The sequence below is a fragment of the Peromyscus californicus genome, unplaced genomic scaffold, assembly GCF_007827085.1.
Source record: "Peromyscus californicus insignis strain IS unplaced genomic scaffold, ASM782708v3 Scaffold_5__1_contigs__length_169319896, whole genome shotgun sequence".
Classification (NCBI taxonomy): Eukaryota; Metazoa; Chordata; class Mammalia; order Rodentia; family Cricetidae; genus Peromyscus; species Peromyscus californicus.
In genome coordinates, this window is record NW_026294573.1 from 34,090,722 (window position 1) to 34,107,873 (window position 17,152).

At 46.4% G+C, this 17,152-nt stretch overlaps 1 protein-coding gene and 1 pseudogene across 6 annotated transcripts in view; both read right to left on the bottom strand.

The window, feature by feature from the left end:
- Positions 1-743: 743 nt before the first annotated feature.
- Positions 744-7,592, bottom strand: LOC128096608 (protein FRG1-like; annotated as a pseudogene).
- A 126-nt stretch (positions 7,593-7,718) lies between these two features.
- The window catches only part of Zmynd12 (zinc finger MYND-type containing 12), a 33,352-nt gene continuing 23,918 nt past the window's right edge, over positions 7,719-17,152 (bottom strand). For 5 of the 6 annotated variants that reach the window (XM_052716368.1, XM_052716363.1, XM_052716367.1 and 2 more), the window contains exons 4-8: positions 15,903-16,072; positions 13,449-13,571; positions 12,238-12,349; positions 10,511-10,656; positions 7,719-8,022 (exon numbers count right to left, since the gene is read on the bottom strand). In XM_052716368.1, coding sequence (XP_052572328.1) covers positions 7,900-8,022; positions 10,511-10,656; positions 12,238-12,349; positions 13,449-13,571; positions 15,903-16,072 — 674 coding nt within the window. In that variant the 3' untranslated portion in view covers positions 7,719-7,899. The remainder of the gene's footprint in view (positions 8,023-10,510; positions 10,657-12,237; positions 12,350-13,448; positions 13,572-15,902; positions 16,073-17,152) is intronic. The other variant, XM_052716364.1, reaches the window with a different exon arrangement.

Genomic DNA, 17,152 nt, shown 5'->3' on the forward strand with positions numbered 1-17,152 from the left:
CTCCGGGATTGAGAGTCTGTATGCCCACCCAAAGAACTGTGACAGGTCAGTGGGGCCATCATGGCTGCTCTCGCCTAACGTTTCAAGAGGCTTCTTGGGAGGAGCTGTGATAGAATGTTGAGGTGACAGGCCTGAGGTCCCTGAACTAAGGCTGCTCCCAGCAGCAGCAGCAGGCAAATCAGCTCAAGAAGAGGCGAGTCAGGGCCAGCATCAGCTGCTGCAGCCAAAACCGATTTGTAGTAAGACCCCAAGTTATGTGCTCCTGTCATCCTTCACTCCAGATGCCGTGAATATGACCTTTTTTTAAAAAAAAATTTTAAGATTTTATTTTCATTTCTGTGTTTGTATGTATTTGGGTGACTGAATGCCATGTGAGTGCAGTTCCCACAGAAGCCAGACGAGGAATCTCCGGGAATTACAAGTAGTTGTGATGCCAATTTGATTTGGATGTGGTTTTTGGTACAACTGAGCTGAGCAGTGTGGATCTGTTCCCTCCTTGATGCTGTCTCTGTTTTGGTAACACCACTGGGGAGAAGGTGGAGGTAGCCCTTGCCGCGGTCTCCACTAAGCCTGCTCTAATCTCCCAGTTCCACTCTTCACCCTCTTGCTCTCTGACCACGGAAGTGTAGAGACCGTTGGACTAGCCCGACCCAGGCTTTGCTGCAGCTCTTCCATTGGATGTTCCACGGTGTCAGTGTATGTGTGTGTGTTGGGGGGGGGGGGGATGAGAAGGTGACGTCAGGCATACCTACCATGCTCTGCTTCAAAGTCTTCAGCTCTTGGATGTCACCGCCCATTGTGTATCCAGTCCTCAGTTGTCCAACTGTCCTACAGCACTAGTATATGGGAAAGCACTGACCTCACTGGAGACACTTGTTGAGACTGAACTTGATGGAGTTCCCAGAAGCTCCTGCCTGCTTCCCCACAGAGATGTCACCTGGCCTGCTAAGTTCCTGTACACTACAGCTGTCTCTTGCAGGGACAGAGGCTGTGTCTACTGTCCTCAGTTTTCTTTCACCAAGTCTCATCAATGAGGTTTCTAATTGGACATCTTATCTGGAAGTCCTGTTTGGACAAGGGACTTCCTTTGAGGCTCATGTTGTGTGTGGATCACCAGCACAGACTAGAGAATAAAGTAACAAAGGACTTTATTGGACTCCAAATGACAAGGACCCAAGGATGTAGCTAGAGTTTTCCTGCCTGGCCCACAGTCAGGACAAATCTCTTTTACCCGCCAGTCCCACAGCTGCTCAGACCCAACCAAATAAACACAGAGACTTATATTGCTTACAAACTGTATGGCCGTGGCAGGCTTCTTGCTAACTCTTCTTATATCTTAAATTAATCCATTTCTATAAATCTATACCTTGCCACGTGGCTCGTGGCTTACCGGCATCTTCACATGCTGCTTGTCATGGCAGCGGCTGGCAGTGTCTCCTCCCACCTTCCTGTTCTCTCAATTCTCCTCTCTGTTAGTCCCGCCTATACTTCCTGCCTGGCCACTGGCCAATCAGTGTTTTATTTATTGACCAATCAGAGCATTTGACATACAGACCATCCCACAGCACAAGGATGTGACTTTTCCAGGTCACAGTTTACAAGATGGGCCTAGGGTCTCAGAAGAAGGACTGCTGGGCAGGTTTGCTGTACACTTAAGTAGTGGTTCTCGTGGCTGTCTGTCCCTGCAGAGTCTGGAATGAGCTATTTTCATTCACTCTGTCTCTAAGATGCTATCTTTCTCCTCCTCTACTTTTCCTTCACTGTTCCAAAGCCCCAGTTACCAAGAGAGAATCTCCTAAACCGATGGAGTGCTGGACAGATGACTCAGCCATTAAGAGCACCCACTGTTCTTACAAGGAGCCTGAGTTTGATTTCCAGCATCCACATGGAGATATACAATGTAAGACTGTAGCTTCAGTCTCAGGGGATCCTATACCCTCTTCTGGCTTCCACAGGTACTGTACGTGGTGTATAGATATACATTCAAGCAAATACTCATGCACATAAATTAGAAATAAAAATCTCAAATAAAAGTTTCTGTATGCCATTGTCACATGTGACAACATTAACAAGTCCTTGACATCATTAACATCCAGTCCATATCCTGATTCCCCCAGGCATCCAGAACTGCACAGAGCTCCAGCACAGGCCAGTGGGTTTGTCATGGCAAGAGGTATTAGGAGAGGGTAGCAATTGCTTTCTGGCCACCTTGTCTGTGGCTCTGACAGAAACAGGTAGAGTCAGGACCAGTGGAGAGACCTTTAGGTTAGTTACAGTCACCTCCCTGAGCTGGTAGATGTTGAGACTGCCTCTCCTTGAAGTAATGCCTAAGAGACAGCCTCTCCTTTGATTCCTGATGCCCTGTGGTCTTCCTCTGTCCCCCAACCACCAGCTTCCTGCTCCTGGTACTGCCTGTCTGTCCCACTGGTACCCACTGCTTCTCCATTGACTGCTTCTGTCACTGCAGAAATTTCCTAACTCAGAGAACAGACTTCTCCCATGCCCCATGCTCTTCCACCAAGCATAGGTTAGTTTTGTTCAGTGACTCACAGCTCTTTAGTCTCCAAGGACCTTACATCTTCATTTATTATTTATTATTATTCTACCTTGGCAGAACTCCTCAAAGCAAGAGAGCATTCGAGAAGCAAGCGCTACGCTGTCAGTCCTAAAGTCTCCGACCACAGAAATAAAGCAGCTGGGTGTTTCTTGATATCAAAGACATGGTTAGGATAAGTGGATTAGAAAAATGTGAACATGGTCTGTGTTGTATTGCATAGTATCGGATTTATGTCCACTGCCTGATGAGACTAAGAAAATGCACTGGTTCTTATATAAGATCTATATTGGGGGCTAAGATGGCATCATATCTTAATTTCAATGCTCTGAAAACAGTAGCTATGTATAGAGAAAATGATAAAGCCTGTGTGGTAGAATGGACACATGGAATGGGGAGGTGGGCACCATCGGAGTTCTGAGAACATGTGTCAGCCTCCAAGGCTCACTGCCTCCACGCTACCAGCCATTCAGTGTCCTCCCCTGGGCTCCCTTCTCTTCCTTGTCTTACATCATCCCTAAGTGTGTGTCTGTTTCCAAGGTATTCAGGACCATGCATGTGACAATCTCAGACTTCTCTCTTGAATTGTGGTTCCTTTTCATACCATCAGATGGAATATCCAGTTACCTCCCAGCTCCTCAGTGTCTCATAAGTATCTCCAAGTCACCATATCCCAACAATGTCCATGTTCTGTCCCCTCTCCCTGGGCTTTTCACCTGGGTGCACAATGCCAGCCACTTGCTCAGATCAGAAAAAAAAAAATCCACTGGTCATTTGGGCTTATCGTTCCCTACTTCCCCGTTACATACAACTTTGTTTCTTGAAGTGAAACTTCATTTTCAAACAACAAGCTTTTTTGTTATCTTTCCCTTTTCCCAACCATTTATTAAAATCTTTGGGGAAATCTACAGTCCTGACAAAAATTTGCCAGCAAGTAACAATGTTCATACTATATAATCATGGCTCAATTAATAACCTTGTTCTTATGATTTTAAAAACTCTGACTGCTGCTTATTTATGTATTTATTAGCTATTTTAAAACTTTTAAAATTGTGTTTATTTATGTACCCATAGTGTGTGTGTGTGTGTGTGTGTGTGTGTGTGTGTGTGTGTGTGTGTATGTCTATACAGATGTGCATGCACATGCCATTGTACACATATTGAGGAGTTGTGTACATAGAGGTGTGGTGATCAGAGGAATTGGTTCCCTCCTTCTGCTGTGTGGGTTCTGGGAACAGGACTTGGGTGGTCAGGTTTGGAGGCAAGTGCCTTTCCTTATGCACCATTCCACCAGCCCCATCTCATTAGCCATTGAGACTGTGCTTGCAATATGAACAAACATGAAATAAAATAGGAATCTCCACCACATTGCCATTGATCCGATAGATATTAGGAGAGATATTAATCACATGAAGTGACATAATGCTGCCATTCAACACTTGTTCATCATTTTTGAAACACTTTTATGCTAAATGTTTGTTTCATGTGAGCTCTTGTGCCTGAAAGATGTTCCTCACAGTCATTGTGAACACAGTCACTTCATCTCTACCTGGAGCTGCAGTGGAACATGGTGAGCCTATGGGTGTTGGAGCCATTTGGGCAGAATTGTGGTCATCTGAGATCCTGAAGCACAGCACAGGTCCACGATGTGTAAAGTGTTAGATGGTAAGATGCAGATCAACTCCTCAGAATGAACTTTGCTAAACACAGGTTCCCAGACATGATGTAATTTGTAACAGCACATGTGTGCTTGCAACAGAAAAAGAATCCCCCACTCCCTTTCAGGGGTAATCCCTCATCTCTGCTCTTGAAAACGTTATTTTTTGCTGCTGAAGATTTTAATACAAAGGAAAGTCACAATGATCTGGTAGGAAACTGAGCTGGTCAGTGGGGGGGCCCCAGTATCACCAGAGTACCTGTTCTTTTCTACCTGGCTATAGTCTTTGGGGTCAAGTAAACCACACTTGACAAAGAAAGCTCTTTGGAATTGGGATTATTTTCTGTATCGGTTTATTACATATAAAAATAAAATACATTTTCATTAGGAGGCAAAAGATGACGGCAAAAGATTTTCAGACTAATAAAGGAAAGAGACCCTCAGAATTTGTCATCAGCAGACCTCGTTATAGGAAATACGAAATGATTCATCAGCAGTGTGAGCCTGGATGGGAAGGATGAAAAGTAAGGACACGAGGACTTTATAAAATAATAATAAGGATATGGGTTTAAGGTTTACTTGAAATAAATGTCAGTATAGAAGTTGTGAGGAGGTAAATGTGGCTAAGATATTGTGAAGACTCTCTGTGTTGCAGGATAGATGATTCCTGAGTAAACTTAAGTTTTCTTCTGTTTTTTAAGCTTCATTTAGGGCCCAGTGTGCTAGCACATGCCTTTCATCCCAGTACCACGAGACACATTTGTGAGTTTGAGGCCAGCCTGGCCTTCATAGAGAGTTCCACAGCAGCCAGGACTACACAGTGAGATCTTGTCTCATAAAAACAGGGAAAAAATATTTTGTTTTTATTTTATTTATTCTGTGTACCTGTGTGAGTGTACACCACATGCATGCCCTGCCTACAGAATCCAGAAGAGGGTGTTAGATCCCCCGTTGCTAGAGTTACATACAGTTGTGAGAAGCCCCATAAGGGTGCTGGGAACTGAACCCAGCTTCCCGAGAAGAGCAACAAGTGCTCCTAACCACCTCTCCAGACCAGAATTTATTTATTTATTTATTTTGATACAGAATGTCATGTAGCCCCGGTTGCCCTTAGACTTACCCTGTAGCTGAGGCTGACCTTGAACTTCTGATCCTCCTGAGTGCTGGGATTACAGGTGTGGACCACCATGCCAGTTTATGTGGTACTGAGGATCCTCCCAGGGTTTCTGCAGACCAGGTAAACACCCCGCTACTTGTGCTCCATCTCTAGCCAAGAGTTTAGTTTTTTTTTTTTATTTTATACTGATATTTTTATTCAGGACAAAAAAACAAAAACAGAGCCACACAAAGACATCTACGTCACTTGCAGTATTGGTCAGCTTTCAATTTGGCTCTCCTGCCCAGAAGTGTCTCCTGCAAAAATCCATCTTTCCAAGCCTTTTAAAGAAGTTTACTGCTGGGTGGCAGTGGTGCATGCCTTTAATCCCGGCACTTAGAAGGCAGAGCCAGGTGGATCTCTGTGAGTTCGAGGCCAGCCTGGTCAACAGAGAGAGATCCAGGACAAGCACCAAAACTACATGGAGAAACCCTGTCTCAAAAAAAACCAAAAAATTAAAAATTAAAAAAGAAGTTTACTATCTTCTTTGCTTATTTTGAGTTTGTGATCTTGGAAGCTCTGAGATTTCGTCATGTAGTGGAGTTTGCACTGTTTCGAATTCCCTTTGTCTTCTGGGATGCCATCTTTTCTCTTGGCTTCTCTTTGGATCTAATCTTAATTATTTTTCCTTCTGCTGCTGTTTTATTCATGGCTTCTCTATTGCCTGCTTCATTGCATCTAATAAAGCAGCTATTTGAGACCAGTAAAGCCATTTTCCCATCTAGAAACACTGGTTCCCATTGTGCTCTTGGCCCAATTGCGTCCAAACACCCAACAAGTCCGTCTGAATCTATACCAAGATATTTTTCCATAGCCAGATTTCAGGGCAATTCTGGAATCAGACAATTCGACAGCATTCGACCCTCTGGAGGACAGGGCCCCTCATCCACTTCTCTCTCAGTGTAAAAAGGTCATTGTCCAGTGCATGATATGGGCTCCTTTATCCATTTCAATGCCAACGGCTCCTGAAATCTCCCTGAAGTTGGATACGGTCTACCAGATTCCCACAATATCAAGTTGGGTTTCCGCATCCTCTTCTGGTTTTCTCTTCTTATCTTTGCCCTCTTTCTTTTTACTCTTGGCCTTGGTGCCCTTGAGCACGAGTTTGGTGGACTTTACATAGGAGTGTTCGGCCATGCTTGGGCACTCAGAGGTGGCAGCCCCTGGCAGAGTTTCCGGAGGCTGGGAGGAGGAAGTGGAGAAGGATGGAGAGTGACTATAATGTGGGAGTTGAGCCTGAGTTTAGATTTTGATAGGACCTAGAGATGAGTGCTTAAGTTTCTGAGGTGGTCACTACAAACACAGAAACACAACAAACTAAAAGAGAGAGGAATAAAATACAATGAAACTTTTTTTAATGCTCTGAGGAAAACAAGAAACCAACCAAAACCCATCATCAATCTAAAAGAAAGAGAAACAATGTATCAGACAAGAACCGTAAAATAAAATCATAGGCTTAAACCCAGTAGATTCTGTTTTGTTTGTAGGACAGCTGTGTGTGTGTGTGTGTGTGTGTGTGTGTGTGTGTGTGTGTGTGTGTGTGTGTGTGTGTGTGTTCAACTCAGAAAGCTATTACTAGACACTTGACTGCCTCCCGAGTGCTGGGATTAACGGTGAGCGCCACTGTGCCAGGCAACTGTAGACTCCAACAACCTAGGGAGGTGAACCAGGATGGGCTATGTGTCCAAAGTCCTGTGTGTGTGTGTGTGTGTGTGTGTGTGTGTGTGTGTGTGTGTGTGTGTGTGTGTGAGACTCAGGAAACTATTACTAGAGACCTGAGCTTTGGGCTTGTCTGTGTGTGAGGCCCCAGTCTGTCCTCTGCATGACAAGGTCTTTTTTTTGCGGGGTGGGGGGTTGGGGGTGTCTCCTTGAGACAGGACAGATGGCTCAGACCTGCTTCAAATGGTCTCAGCCAGTGCTTACTGGGACTCCCTTACATCTATGCTTTGTCTTTGTTTCCTGTCTCACATCCTTTGTGTCCCCCGTTCCACTTTCACTGCGTTCTTTTCCTCTAAGTACATTGTTTTAATCCATTTGTTCATTCTTAACTATTTTAAATTATTTTCTCATTGCTTGCTCTAGGGATCATAATGGATCATTATTTTTTCCCACGGTCTGCCTCTGGTTAATGCTAACTTAATTCCGAGGTCAGAGAAACTATGTTACAATGTAATCTATCCGCTCACTTGGTGAAGGACTAGGAAGCACACTTTGGGGGCGGGGGTGGGGGGGTGGGGGGGGTGCATAGGGAACATGATGAATGGTTTACAGTCTCATTACAGCACCATTTTAGCCATGTAACTATACATTACCCAGAGCCATACAAAGTCACAATTAGCCAAGGGCAAGGCCATGATAAACAACAGCTTTATTGACTACTGTGCCCAAAGCTCTAGACATCACATGCTAATAGGGTCACCGTCCCTCAGGAAGTCGCAGGGGAGGAGTGGAGGCAGGCAGAGGACCTCTGAGCGGCTCTGAGGAAAGCATCCGTCAGTCCACAGCCCCCAAGGCACCGCCAGCACTGCCTCTCTAGGTGATGGGCTGTTCTTCCTCGGTTGAGATGATAGTCAGTAACTCTTGAATAACCCTTTGCTCCTGCACACTAAGATATTCTTCAGCTAGACTGAGGGCTCTCATGGCGTGTTCCTTTGCCTGAAACAGAATTTCAGTGGTAAGTGGAAGTGGTCCCAGGAAAGAATATCAATAAGAAACTAAATTTGTGTTTAACTCAGAAACCAGGGAGGGAACTGGTCACCTTCTCTCGCTAGCCACTGAGCTCCACGGAAAGTTCACAGACAGGTACACCTCCTCAGGAGAGTGAGAGCTGGGAAGGGTCTCCAGCCAGGGACCAGAGTTGGGAGGCAGAGAGGTCTCCTCTGGTGTCACAAGTAGATTATCCCAGAGACCCTGGGGCCCAGAGGCTTGGGCAGAGGCTCCATGGGATCTCTATCTCAGGGTAGTCTCCGGCTCCTATTTTCCCCACCCTTTCTTCTAAACACTGTTGACTGAGAAGCTGCCAGGGACCAACTACACACAGAAGTCCGTGTCCTTGTGCAGGAAAGACAACAGGCACAGTGAATAAAAAAACATGATGATACTGTTTTTATGTTTTTGAGACAGGCTTTTTCATAGCCCAGGCTGGTCTCAAATGTGCTGTGTAGCTGAGGGTGAACTTGAACTTCTGCTCCTACTGTCTCTTCCTCCTGAGTGCTGGGACTACTTGTGTACACCACCACATCCATGTTTATGACAGAATTTTAAGCAGAAATGTATGCCAAAGAACCAATGAAAGTAGAAAAGAGGTATTGGAAAGATTGGTGATGGTAGTGGATGTCCTGGTTGTTGTTTGTTTGCTTTCTCCTTTTGAGTCAGGGTTCTTCTGTGTAGCCCTGGCTGTCCTGGAACTCACTCTGTAGACCAAACTGACCTCAAACTCATGAAATCTGCCTGCCTCTGCCTCCTGAGTGCTGGGATTAAAGGCGTGCGACACCACTGCCCGGCTTTACTGGTTAGCTTTTATTGTAGACTTGACACAACCTAGAGTCACCTGGGAAGGGAGAAGCTCATCTGAAGAGTTGCCATGATCAGACTGACCTGTGGCCATGTCTATGAGTGACTGTTTTGATTGGTGATCGATGGGGAGGGCGAGGGGGGGCAGCTCACTGTGGGCGGCACCATCCCTAAGCATCATTCCTCCACGGCTTCTGCTTCAGTTCTTTTTTTTTTTTTTTTTTTTTTGGTTTTTCAAGACAGGGTTTCTCTGTGTAGCTTTGCGCCTTTTTTAGAACTCGCTTTGGAGACCAGGCTGGCCTCAAACTCACAGAGATCCGCCTGGCTCTGCCTCCCAAGTGCTGGGATTAAAGGCATGCGCCACCACCGCCCGGCCTGCTTCAGTTCTTACCCTGATTTCTCTCACTGACGGACTGTGAGCCAGAAGTATAAGTGCACACAACCCTCTCCTCCCCCCAGGTTGCCTTTGGTCATGGTGTTTATCACAGTAAGAACAGTCAAAGGAGGAGGGCGGGACCACAGCTTTAGACAGGGAAGAAAGACATGGAGGAAATGGGTGGTGATGAGTCTCCCCGTACAGATGTACAGACGGGCCCTTTTTGTCTACGCACCTGCAGGAGACCTAACATCCTTAGCATGCTTTGGAGTAATGACTTCCCCCTAAAATGGACCCTGACCTGTAGGAATGAGGTTTTAGACAATGGTAATGTGAAAATTCTCTGGAAATATTTTCCTGGTCTCTATTTCTCCCAGAATTCCGGGATTAGCACCCCTCTTCTGTGCTCCCCCAGTACCATGAGCTTCACCGTCACACTGTCTTATGACCATACTGAGCTGCCCCAGACCCGGTGCTTAACAGAAGTTCTGGAAGGAAGCGGGGGAGGGAGGGAAGGAGGGTGTGAGGAGGCAGTGTGGAGTTCTCCATGTTGCCCACATACACTTCTGTTCTATTTTTCTTTATAGCACTTTTTACTGTCTGAGGTGATATTAGACATTTACATATCTGTCTGATTAGGGTAGCTTCTCTTTCTCCAGAAGTCCCAAGTTCTACAGAGAAGTAACTTGTTTGGCTATCTGCTTCTGTCTGCTCCGTTCTTGACAGAAAGCCTTTCAAGTGGTAGATGCTCGATAAATATTTGAATGGATGAATCAATCAATAGCCTGAGATAGACCACTTACTGTCTATAACACATTGAAAAAATAATCAAGTCTTTCTGTGCCTCAGTTTCCTTATCTATAAAGAAGGGGTGAGAATTAAACATGACGGTCATGTAATGGGCTTCAGCCAGTGTCTGGCCTCCTTTTTAACAGTTGAAAGGCAGTTCCTGTCTGCCTAAATCCCCACAACAACAGGGAGCTAGGACACAGAGGCCACTTCAGTCTCCACCAGCATCTTCAGAACCTTCCTGGATGCAGCAGGTTTCCTAGCACTACCCCCACCCCATTCAGTTCATCCACACAGCCCTGGAAATGCCCCCCGAGAGAAGAAATCCCAGAGTCCATCAGACAACCGGCCTGGCAGTGTTATAGACGGAAAGCTTGCCCTGGAGGTAGCGGGCGAGAAGTAGCTGAACTGAACTGCTAGAGGCTTTGCTGTCTCTGTATAGGCAGCTTCTCTGGGGAAGCTTACCTTTGAAGTCTCCAACATCAGATAGTAAAGTATGCTCAGGGTCTTCAGAACAAGGACGGTTTTTTGGGGTGTTTTGCTGGAAGTAGATTCTCGGATGCTCAAGATTGAAGTTAGGATCCGAATGGCTTCTGCTTCCTGGGCTTCATCTGCATTGGAAGAGGAGGGAAGGCACACAGACCTCAGAGGCTGGTGGGGGTTGGGGTGGGGGGAGCTCAGTGGTTTAGAGGCTTAGTGGATAAGAAAGCTTGCTGTATGAGCACAAGGACCTGCCTGAGTTCAGAGCCAGGCAGTCATGTAAAAACCAGGTATGGCTGTTTGGCTTGTACCCAGTGGCTGGGCAGGAACAGAAACAGGCTTGCTGGAGCTGGCTACATGGGGCATGCTGCATCTGTGTACACACACACACACACACACACACAAACACACACACACACATACACACACACACACACACCTGCCCTTGTCCTAGACACTCAGCTGTGGACTTCTGCAGCCTCCTCACGGGGGTTCCAGGAGTCAGGGAAGTAGGACAGCTTGTACAGCTCTCCAGCTCGTCTAGCAGGTCAGTATCGGAGTGACCACAGCCCCCAGAGCTGCTAAGGTTTCTATTTCAGAGGCTGACATCTCCTGTGCTCCTCGACAGGGAATCTGTCAGGCAGACTCCTTGGGACCCATTCAACCACCGCCCCAGTTGCAGCTGCCTAGTTCCTCCCGCCAAGGTCAAAGACAGCTGACCTACAACAGCCTGACTGTCCCCACCGAGTCTGCTTATTTCCCCGCAGATTTTTTTCTTTGTTTGTTTTATTGAAATGCTATTAGACTTGCTATGTAGCCCAGGCTAGCCTTGAACTTCCATCCCCCTGCTTCTACCTCTAAGTGCTGGGATTATGGAAGATCCATAATCCCAAAAAACTTCCCAGAGGTTTTTGTTCCTGTGTTGATTATTATGGGTCTGCACTTAAGAGCATATATTTAAGTGATACGATTAAAGAAAAAGGCAAAAGGACATACCCATGATGCGAAGCATGGCCACCCATACATGGCATGTTTCTACTATAATGTGAACTGTGTTCCTGATGAGAAAACTGAATAAAGTTACTAAACTTCTAAACTTTATCTTACAATCTCGCCTTCAAAGTCACCCTTCCCATGGTGCCCACCGGTCCTCTTCTGGGACTCCTGTCAGGGTTTGCACTTGCAGAATATCCTTTTGCTGCTGCTCTGTGTCACCTGCCCTGGGGGTGGCTTTTGAGTGGGAACTAGATCTCCCATCTTTTTACCCTCTCAGAGAGCATGGCCCCATACAGTACTACCCAATATGCAGCCCTTTGCAGGCCTGAGGATGGAGATGGATCAAGTCTGGCCCAGGAGGACAGGGTGTCAGGAGGGATCAACAAGGCAACTTCTGCACAGAACGTCCCTGGGCTTATGGACCATGGAGGCACAACAAAGAAACAGATGCTAGGTAGAAACCACCAGGGTCTAATGGGGGTCCCCTTTTCTCTAAGTCTGCCCTTATCAGCCTCCTGAGGATTGTGTGGGATGGCGGGAGTCTGAACTTTTTCTGATACTGGTACAAGCTCTTTGAGCCCATTTTTCTCTCCAGCTGCAAAATGAGGAAGGTGGCACCAATGGGCACCGATGGGCTCTGTGAGAACACACAGAGGCGAGACCTGAGTGTTGGGGGGAAAGCCACTGTGCCACTTGCTAGGAGACCTGCCACTTACCCAGGCCGGTGTCATTCACAAACTGTTTGCCCAGTAAGTCTGTTTGTTGGGAACGAGCCCGTAAGAGGGTTTGATAGTGACCATTCAAATATGTATGCCAGATCTCCGAGACCTGTTGGGAGAGCAGGGCGATCAGACCAGCAGGTCAGGGCCAGCCACGGGCCAGCCAGGTGGGAACCTGCTGTTCAAGGCCAGGTTTCCTGACTCTAGAAGCCCTCACTGTGCATGGGAGCAGAGGGAGCCCCAGGAGTCCAGACAGGCCTGGTGCAAGTGTGTAAGACAAGGGCTGGGCAGGCTCACCAGGGCAGCCTGCCAGGGTCTCAGGTCAACGGCTACCATTAGGAAGCACATACTTACTACTCCCATTTATGTGTGAATAAACTCTGGCTTAGAAAAGTTACCAATACACTTAACTTTTGGAAATAGCCGACAAATGGCATAGCCTGACTCCATACCCAGGTCTGACTGACTCCAAAATTCACTAGGTTCAGGTACACTGAAATGCTTTTTTTTTTTTTTTTTTTTTTTTTTTTTTCCCAAGACAGGGTTTCTCTGTGCCCTGGCTGTCCTGGAACTAGCTCTGTAGACCAGGCTGGCCTCAAACTCAGAGATCCCACTGCCTCTGTCTCCTGAGTGCTGGGAATAAAGGTGTGTGCCACCATTGCCTGTCCCAAAAAACCTTTTTCTAAGAAATGGTTCTAAAATAGAAAGCCAAAGTCACAGTATGATAGCCTATACCCCAGTTGCTACCTGAGTGAGGGATTCCTGAATGGATAACTGGCATTTTCATACACTGGAAAGTTTTTACACGAAGCGTTGGGAGGCAGGAGAGAAGGCTCAGTGGATAGAGCGCTTGCTGTGCACGCATGAGACCTGAGTTCAGATCCCGGCCCCCACTGAACACAGGACATGCACCGGGTGGTGGCGGGACATGCCTGGGTGCCACAACACACACGTGGAGGTCAGTGGACAACTTTTAGGAGGCGGGCCTCTCCTTCCACCATGTGGGTCCTGGATCAAACTCAGGGAAGTTCCTTCCTTCCATATGACTGCCTCGCTGGGCTGTGTGACAGGGTGTGACAGAGCCTGCCATAAGCTCTGCCTCTCTGTGAATCGCTATGCAGATGCTAAGGATTCGCCGTTTTAGCACTAGAGAAAGGGGAAAGTGAAGGACTCGGAGGGTTAGGCTGTGTAAGCTGATGCAAGCTCACCTTTGTGTACAACGTGTCTGCCAGCTCCATTTTACTAAGACCATGGAAGATATTGGCCAGGTGGAAGTAGCCTCCTGAGGTCCTAATGTCTTCTGTTCCAAACGCACAACTGGCAAAATAAATCTATTGTGGGAGGAAGAGAAAGGCGCTTGAGTCCCCGGAACCAGGGGACAATGGAGGGCTTGTGCCCAGAACGCACAGAAAGACTCTTCCTACAGCCGGATGTAAAAATGGACCAGGGACCTGAGAAGACATTCCTCCAAAAGATACATGAATGGCTAATAAGCATGTGACAAATGCTCCAACTGCCAGTCAGTCAAGAAATGCAGAACAAAATCACAACAGTCTTCCCTCTCCTCATAGCCAGGATGATGGCTCTCTCCAAAAAGAGAAACCGGCAAGCCTGGAGAGGAAATAAAAGCCCCAGACATGGCTAAGAGGGATGGAAAATGGTGTGGCCTCTGGGCAACAGCCAGGCAGATCTTCAGAAGACTGACTATGGAGCTGCTGTGGGGCCCCGGTATTCCTCCTCTGGGTACCTTCCCAAGAGAAATGCACGGGTGTGTCCACAGAGAGACTGGTTCACAAACGTCTGTCACAGTCATTCATAACAGCCCCAGAGCAGAAACACCCATCATCTCAAGAGTAGATAAATAACCTGTGGCCCAGACAGAGTGGACAGGTCCTTGACAATAGAAGGGACCAGCTGCTGATCATACAGCAACATGAATGGACTCCAAATGCTACGCAAAGTGAGAGGAATCAGACAGATTCTCCCTTTATAAAGAGTCCGTGGAGGGCTGGAGAGATGGCTCAGAGGTTAAGAGCACTGGCTGCTCTTTAAAAGGTCCTGAGTTCAATTCCCAGCAACCACATGGTGGCTCACAACCATGTATCTTTAGATCTGGTGCCCTCTTCTGGAATGCAGACAGAACACTGTATACATAATAAATAAATCTTAAAAAAAAAAAGAGAGAGAGAGTCTGTGGAGACGAGACTGGCCACCCGGGCCTGGGATTTGAATGGGAAATGAGCGCAGATGGAGATGAGGGTTCCTTTGGAGATGGAAATGTTCCAAAACTCAATTGTGCTGCTGGTTATGCAGCTCTGTAAATGCACTGAAACTTACTGAAGTGCACACATGAAGACCGAGGTTTCTGTAGTTTGTATCCATGAAGTGTGTTTAGGGGGCGAACATCTGGGTGTGATATCAAAATCTGCAATCCCAGCACTCAGGAGGCTGAAGCAGGAGGATGGTGAGTTCAAGATCAACCTGGAGTATATAATAAGACCTTGTCTCAAAAAATGTATCTAGAGACAGGTGTGGCATGTACCTTTAATCCCAGCACTTGGGAGGCAGAGGCAGGTGGACCTCTATGAGTTTGAGGTCAGCTGGTATACATAGTGAGACCCTGTCCAAAAGAAATACAAACAAAAAGCAACAAATATGTGTCTGTCTCTGTGTGTGTCTGTGTGTGTGTGTGTGTGTGCACCCACGATTCCTCCACTGTATCTCCCAGCCTCCTCTCCCCAACTGTGCCTCCCACTCTTTAATCCCTAGCAAAGTCACACAGCAATGGCATCCAGGATGACCATGGAGGTCAGCCTCCCAGGGCAGAGAGTTGCACAGAGAGTGGCCTGGAGGTTCAGGGAAGAGTCTAAGGCAAGTGCAGAGGCAGGCAACCAAAGGCAAGGGTGTGTGCGTGGAGAGGTGAGTGGAGACACGACAGAAAGACCCCGTGGAGATGACAGGATGACCCAACCTGGAATTCAGGTGCAGGAACTCTGTCTGATATTTTCCTCTCCAAAAATTCTATGAGGAACTCCCAACTTGAGAAGAACAGCTCATCACTCCTCCTGTCCAACATTTGCACAGTTTTATAGATTGTAAGTACTTTCTTATAGATCCAGCTCATTTAAATTTAATAACCACACGCTGAAGAAGCGATGTTAATATTATTTTAACAGAGAGCCACTAAGTCCAGTGCGTACAGTCTTTTATTAATCTCTGCAATGCACTGATGTGGTTGTGTCTTACATGTGAAAGAAAGGTTAACTAATTTGTCATAGAACCAGCAAAGCTGGGAACAGAAGCACAGCCCTTGTCTTAGGCAGTGTGCAGCTCTCTTCAGAGACAACTGAGGGATGGGGGAGGTGGGGCCCGGCCACATTTGCATAGCCAGGAAGTAGAAGGATTTGAACCTGGGTCATTAGAACTGAGTTCTTGGGGTTGGGGATTTAGCTCAGTGGTAGAGTGCTTGCCTAGCAAGCGCAAGGCCCTGGGTTTGGTCCTCAGCTCTGGAAAAAAGAAAGAAAGAAAGAAAAGAACTGAATTCTTGCTGCGACTCTCGAATGGTCAGTATGAGCAGTCAGTCTTAGAGAATGCTCAGTTAAAGAAACACTGAACAGAAGTGTCCTTGGAAGTATCCAGGGGTTTTAAGTGAGCTCACTCACATCATTAGCCAGATGGTACCGGGCTTCCTCGTGGTTGTCCTTGGCTATGTAGAGAAGGCCCAGGTTCCGATGCAGTAAAGAGTGTGTGGCATTACTACAGTTAGTTGACTTGAGGACTGTCCACCGGGCTTGGGATAGATATTCTTCAGCCTGCACTATCCGGCCCAGACCTGCCAAAAATCAGTTATAAAAGATGTTATAAGCCAGGCAGGGTGGTGCATGCCTTTAATTCCAGCACTCAGGAGGCAGAGGCAGGAGGTTCTTCATGAGTGTGAGGCCAGCCTGGTCTACATAGAGATATTCTATCTCAAAAACCACCAAATAAATAAATAGGTTATAATTCAGTTTTTAAACAAAGAATATACAATGAAATATGAGTCATCATACATTCATTTATTCATTGATACAAATATTTATTGGTGCTGCAAACTGCTCATGAATGTTCCTAGCAATCTATTCATAACAAATGTTCATCAGTTGATAAGCATATCCTTCCCCATGAGTGAACTGTGACTAGTCATAAAGAGAATATGTCCTGGATCCCTGCTACAGAGCAGATGGCTTGAAAACAGCATGCTAAGTGAAAGAAGCCAGGCACCAAAAGCCACATATGGTCAGATTCCTTTTATGCGAAATGCCCAGAACAGGTACATGCACAGAGAGATAGGAGTTAGTTGTGGCTGGGGGTGGGGGAATCAGGGAAAGGAACAAGTGGGGATGTCTAATGAGGGGTAACTACTACAATTACATGGATTTTTAGAGGTGACAGAATGTTCTGTAATTAAATAGAGTGAGTTATACAACCTTTTTTTTTTTGTGGTTTTTTTTTTTTTTTTTTTTTTTTTTTTTTTTGGTTTTTCGAGACAGGGTTTCTCTGTGTAGCTTTGCGCCTTTCCTGGAACTCACTTGGTAGTCCAGGCTGGCCTCGAACTCACAGAGATCCGCCTGGCTCTGCCTCCCGAGTGCTGGGATTAAAGGCATGCGCCACCACCGCCCAGTTTACAACCTTTTAAATATATTAGATTGTACCTCAAAAGGGTAAATTTATAGATTGTGAATTCTCTCTTTCTATACACACACACTAGACCTTTATATTTTTATTTATTTATTTACTTGGTAATTTTTTGTTTTGTTTTGTTTGTTTTAGATAGGGTCTTTGTAGCTCTGGTCTTGAACTCTATGTAGACCAGATCTCTATAGAGATCCTCTTGCCTCTGCCTCCTGAGTGCTGGGAAATAAAGGTGCACACC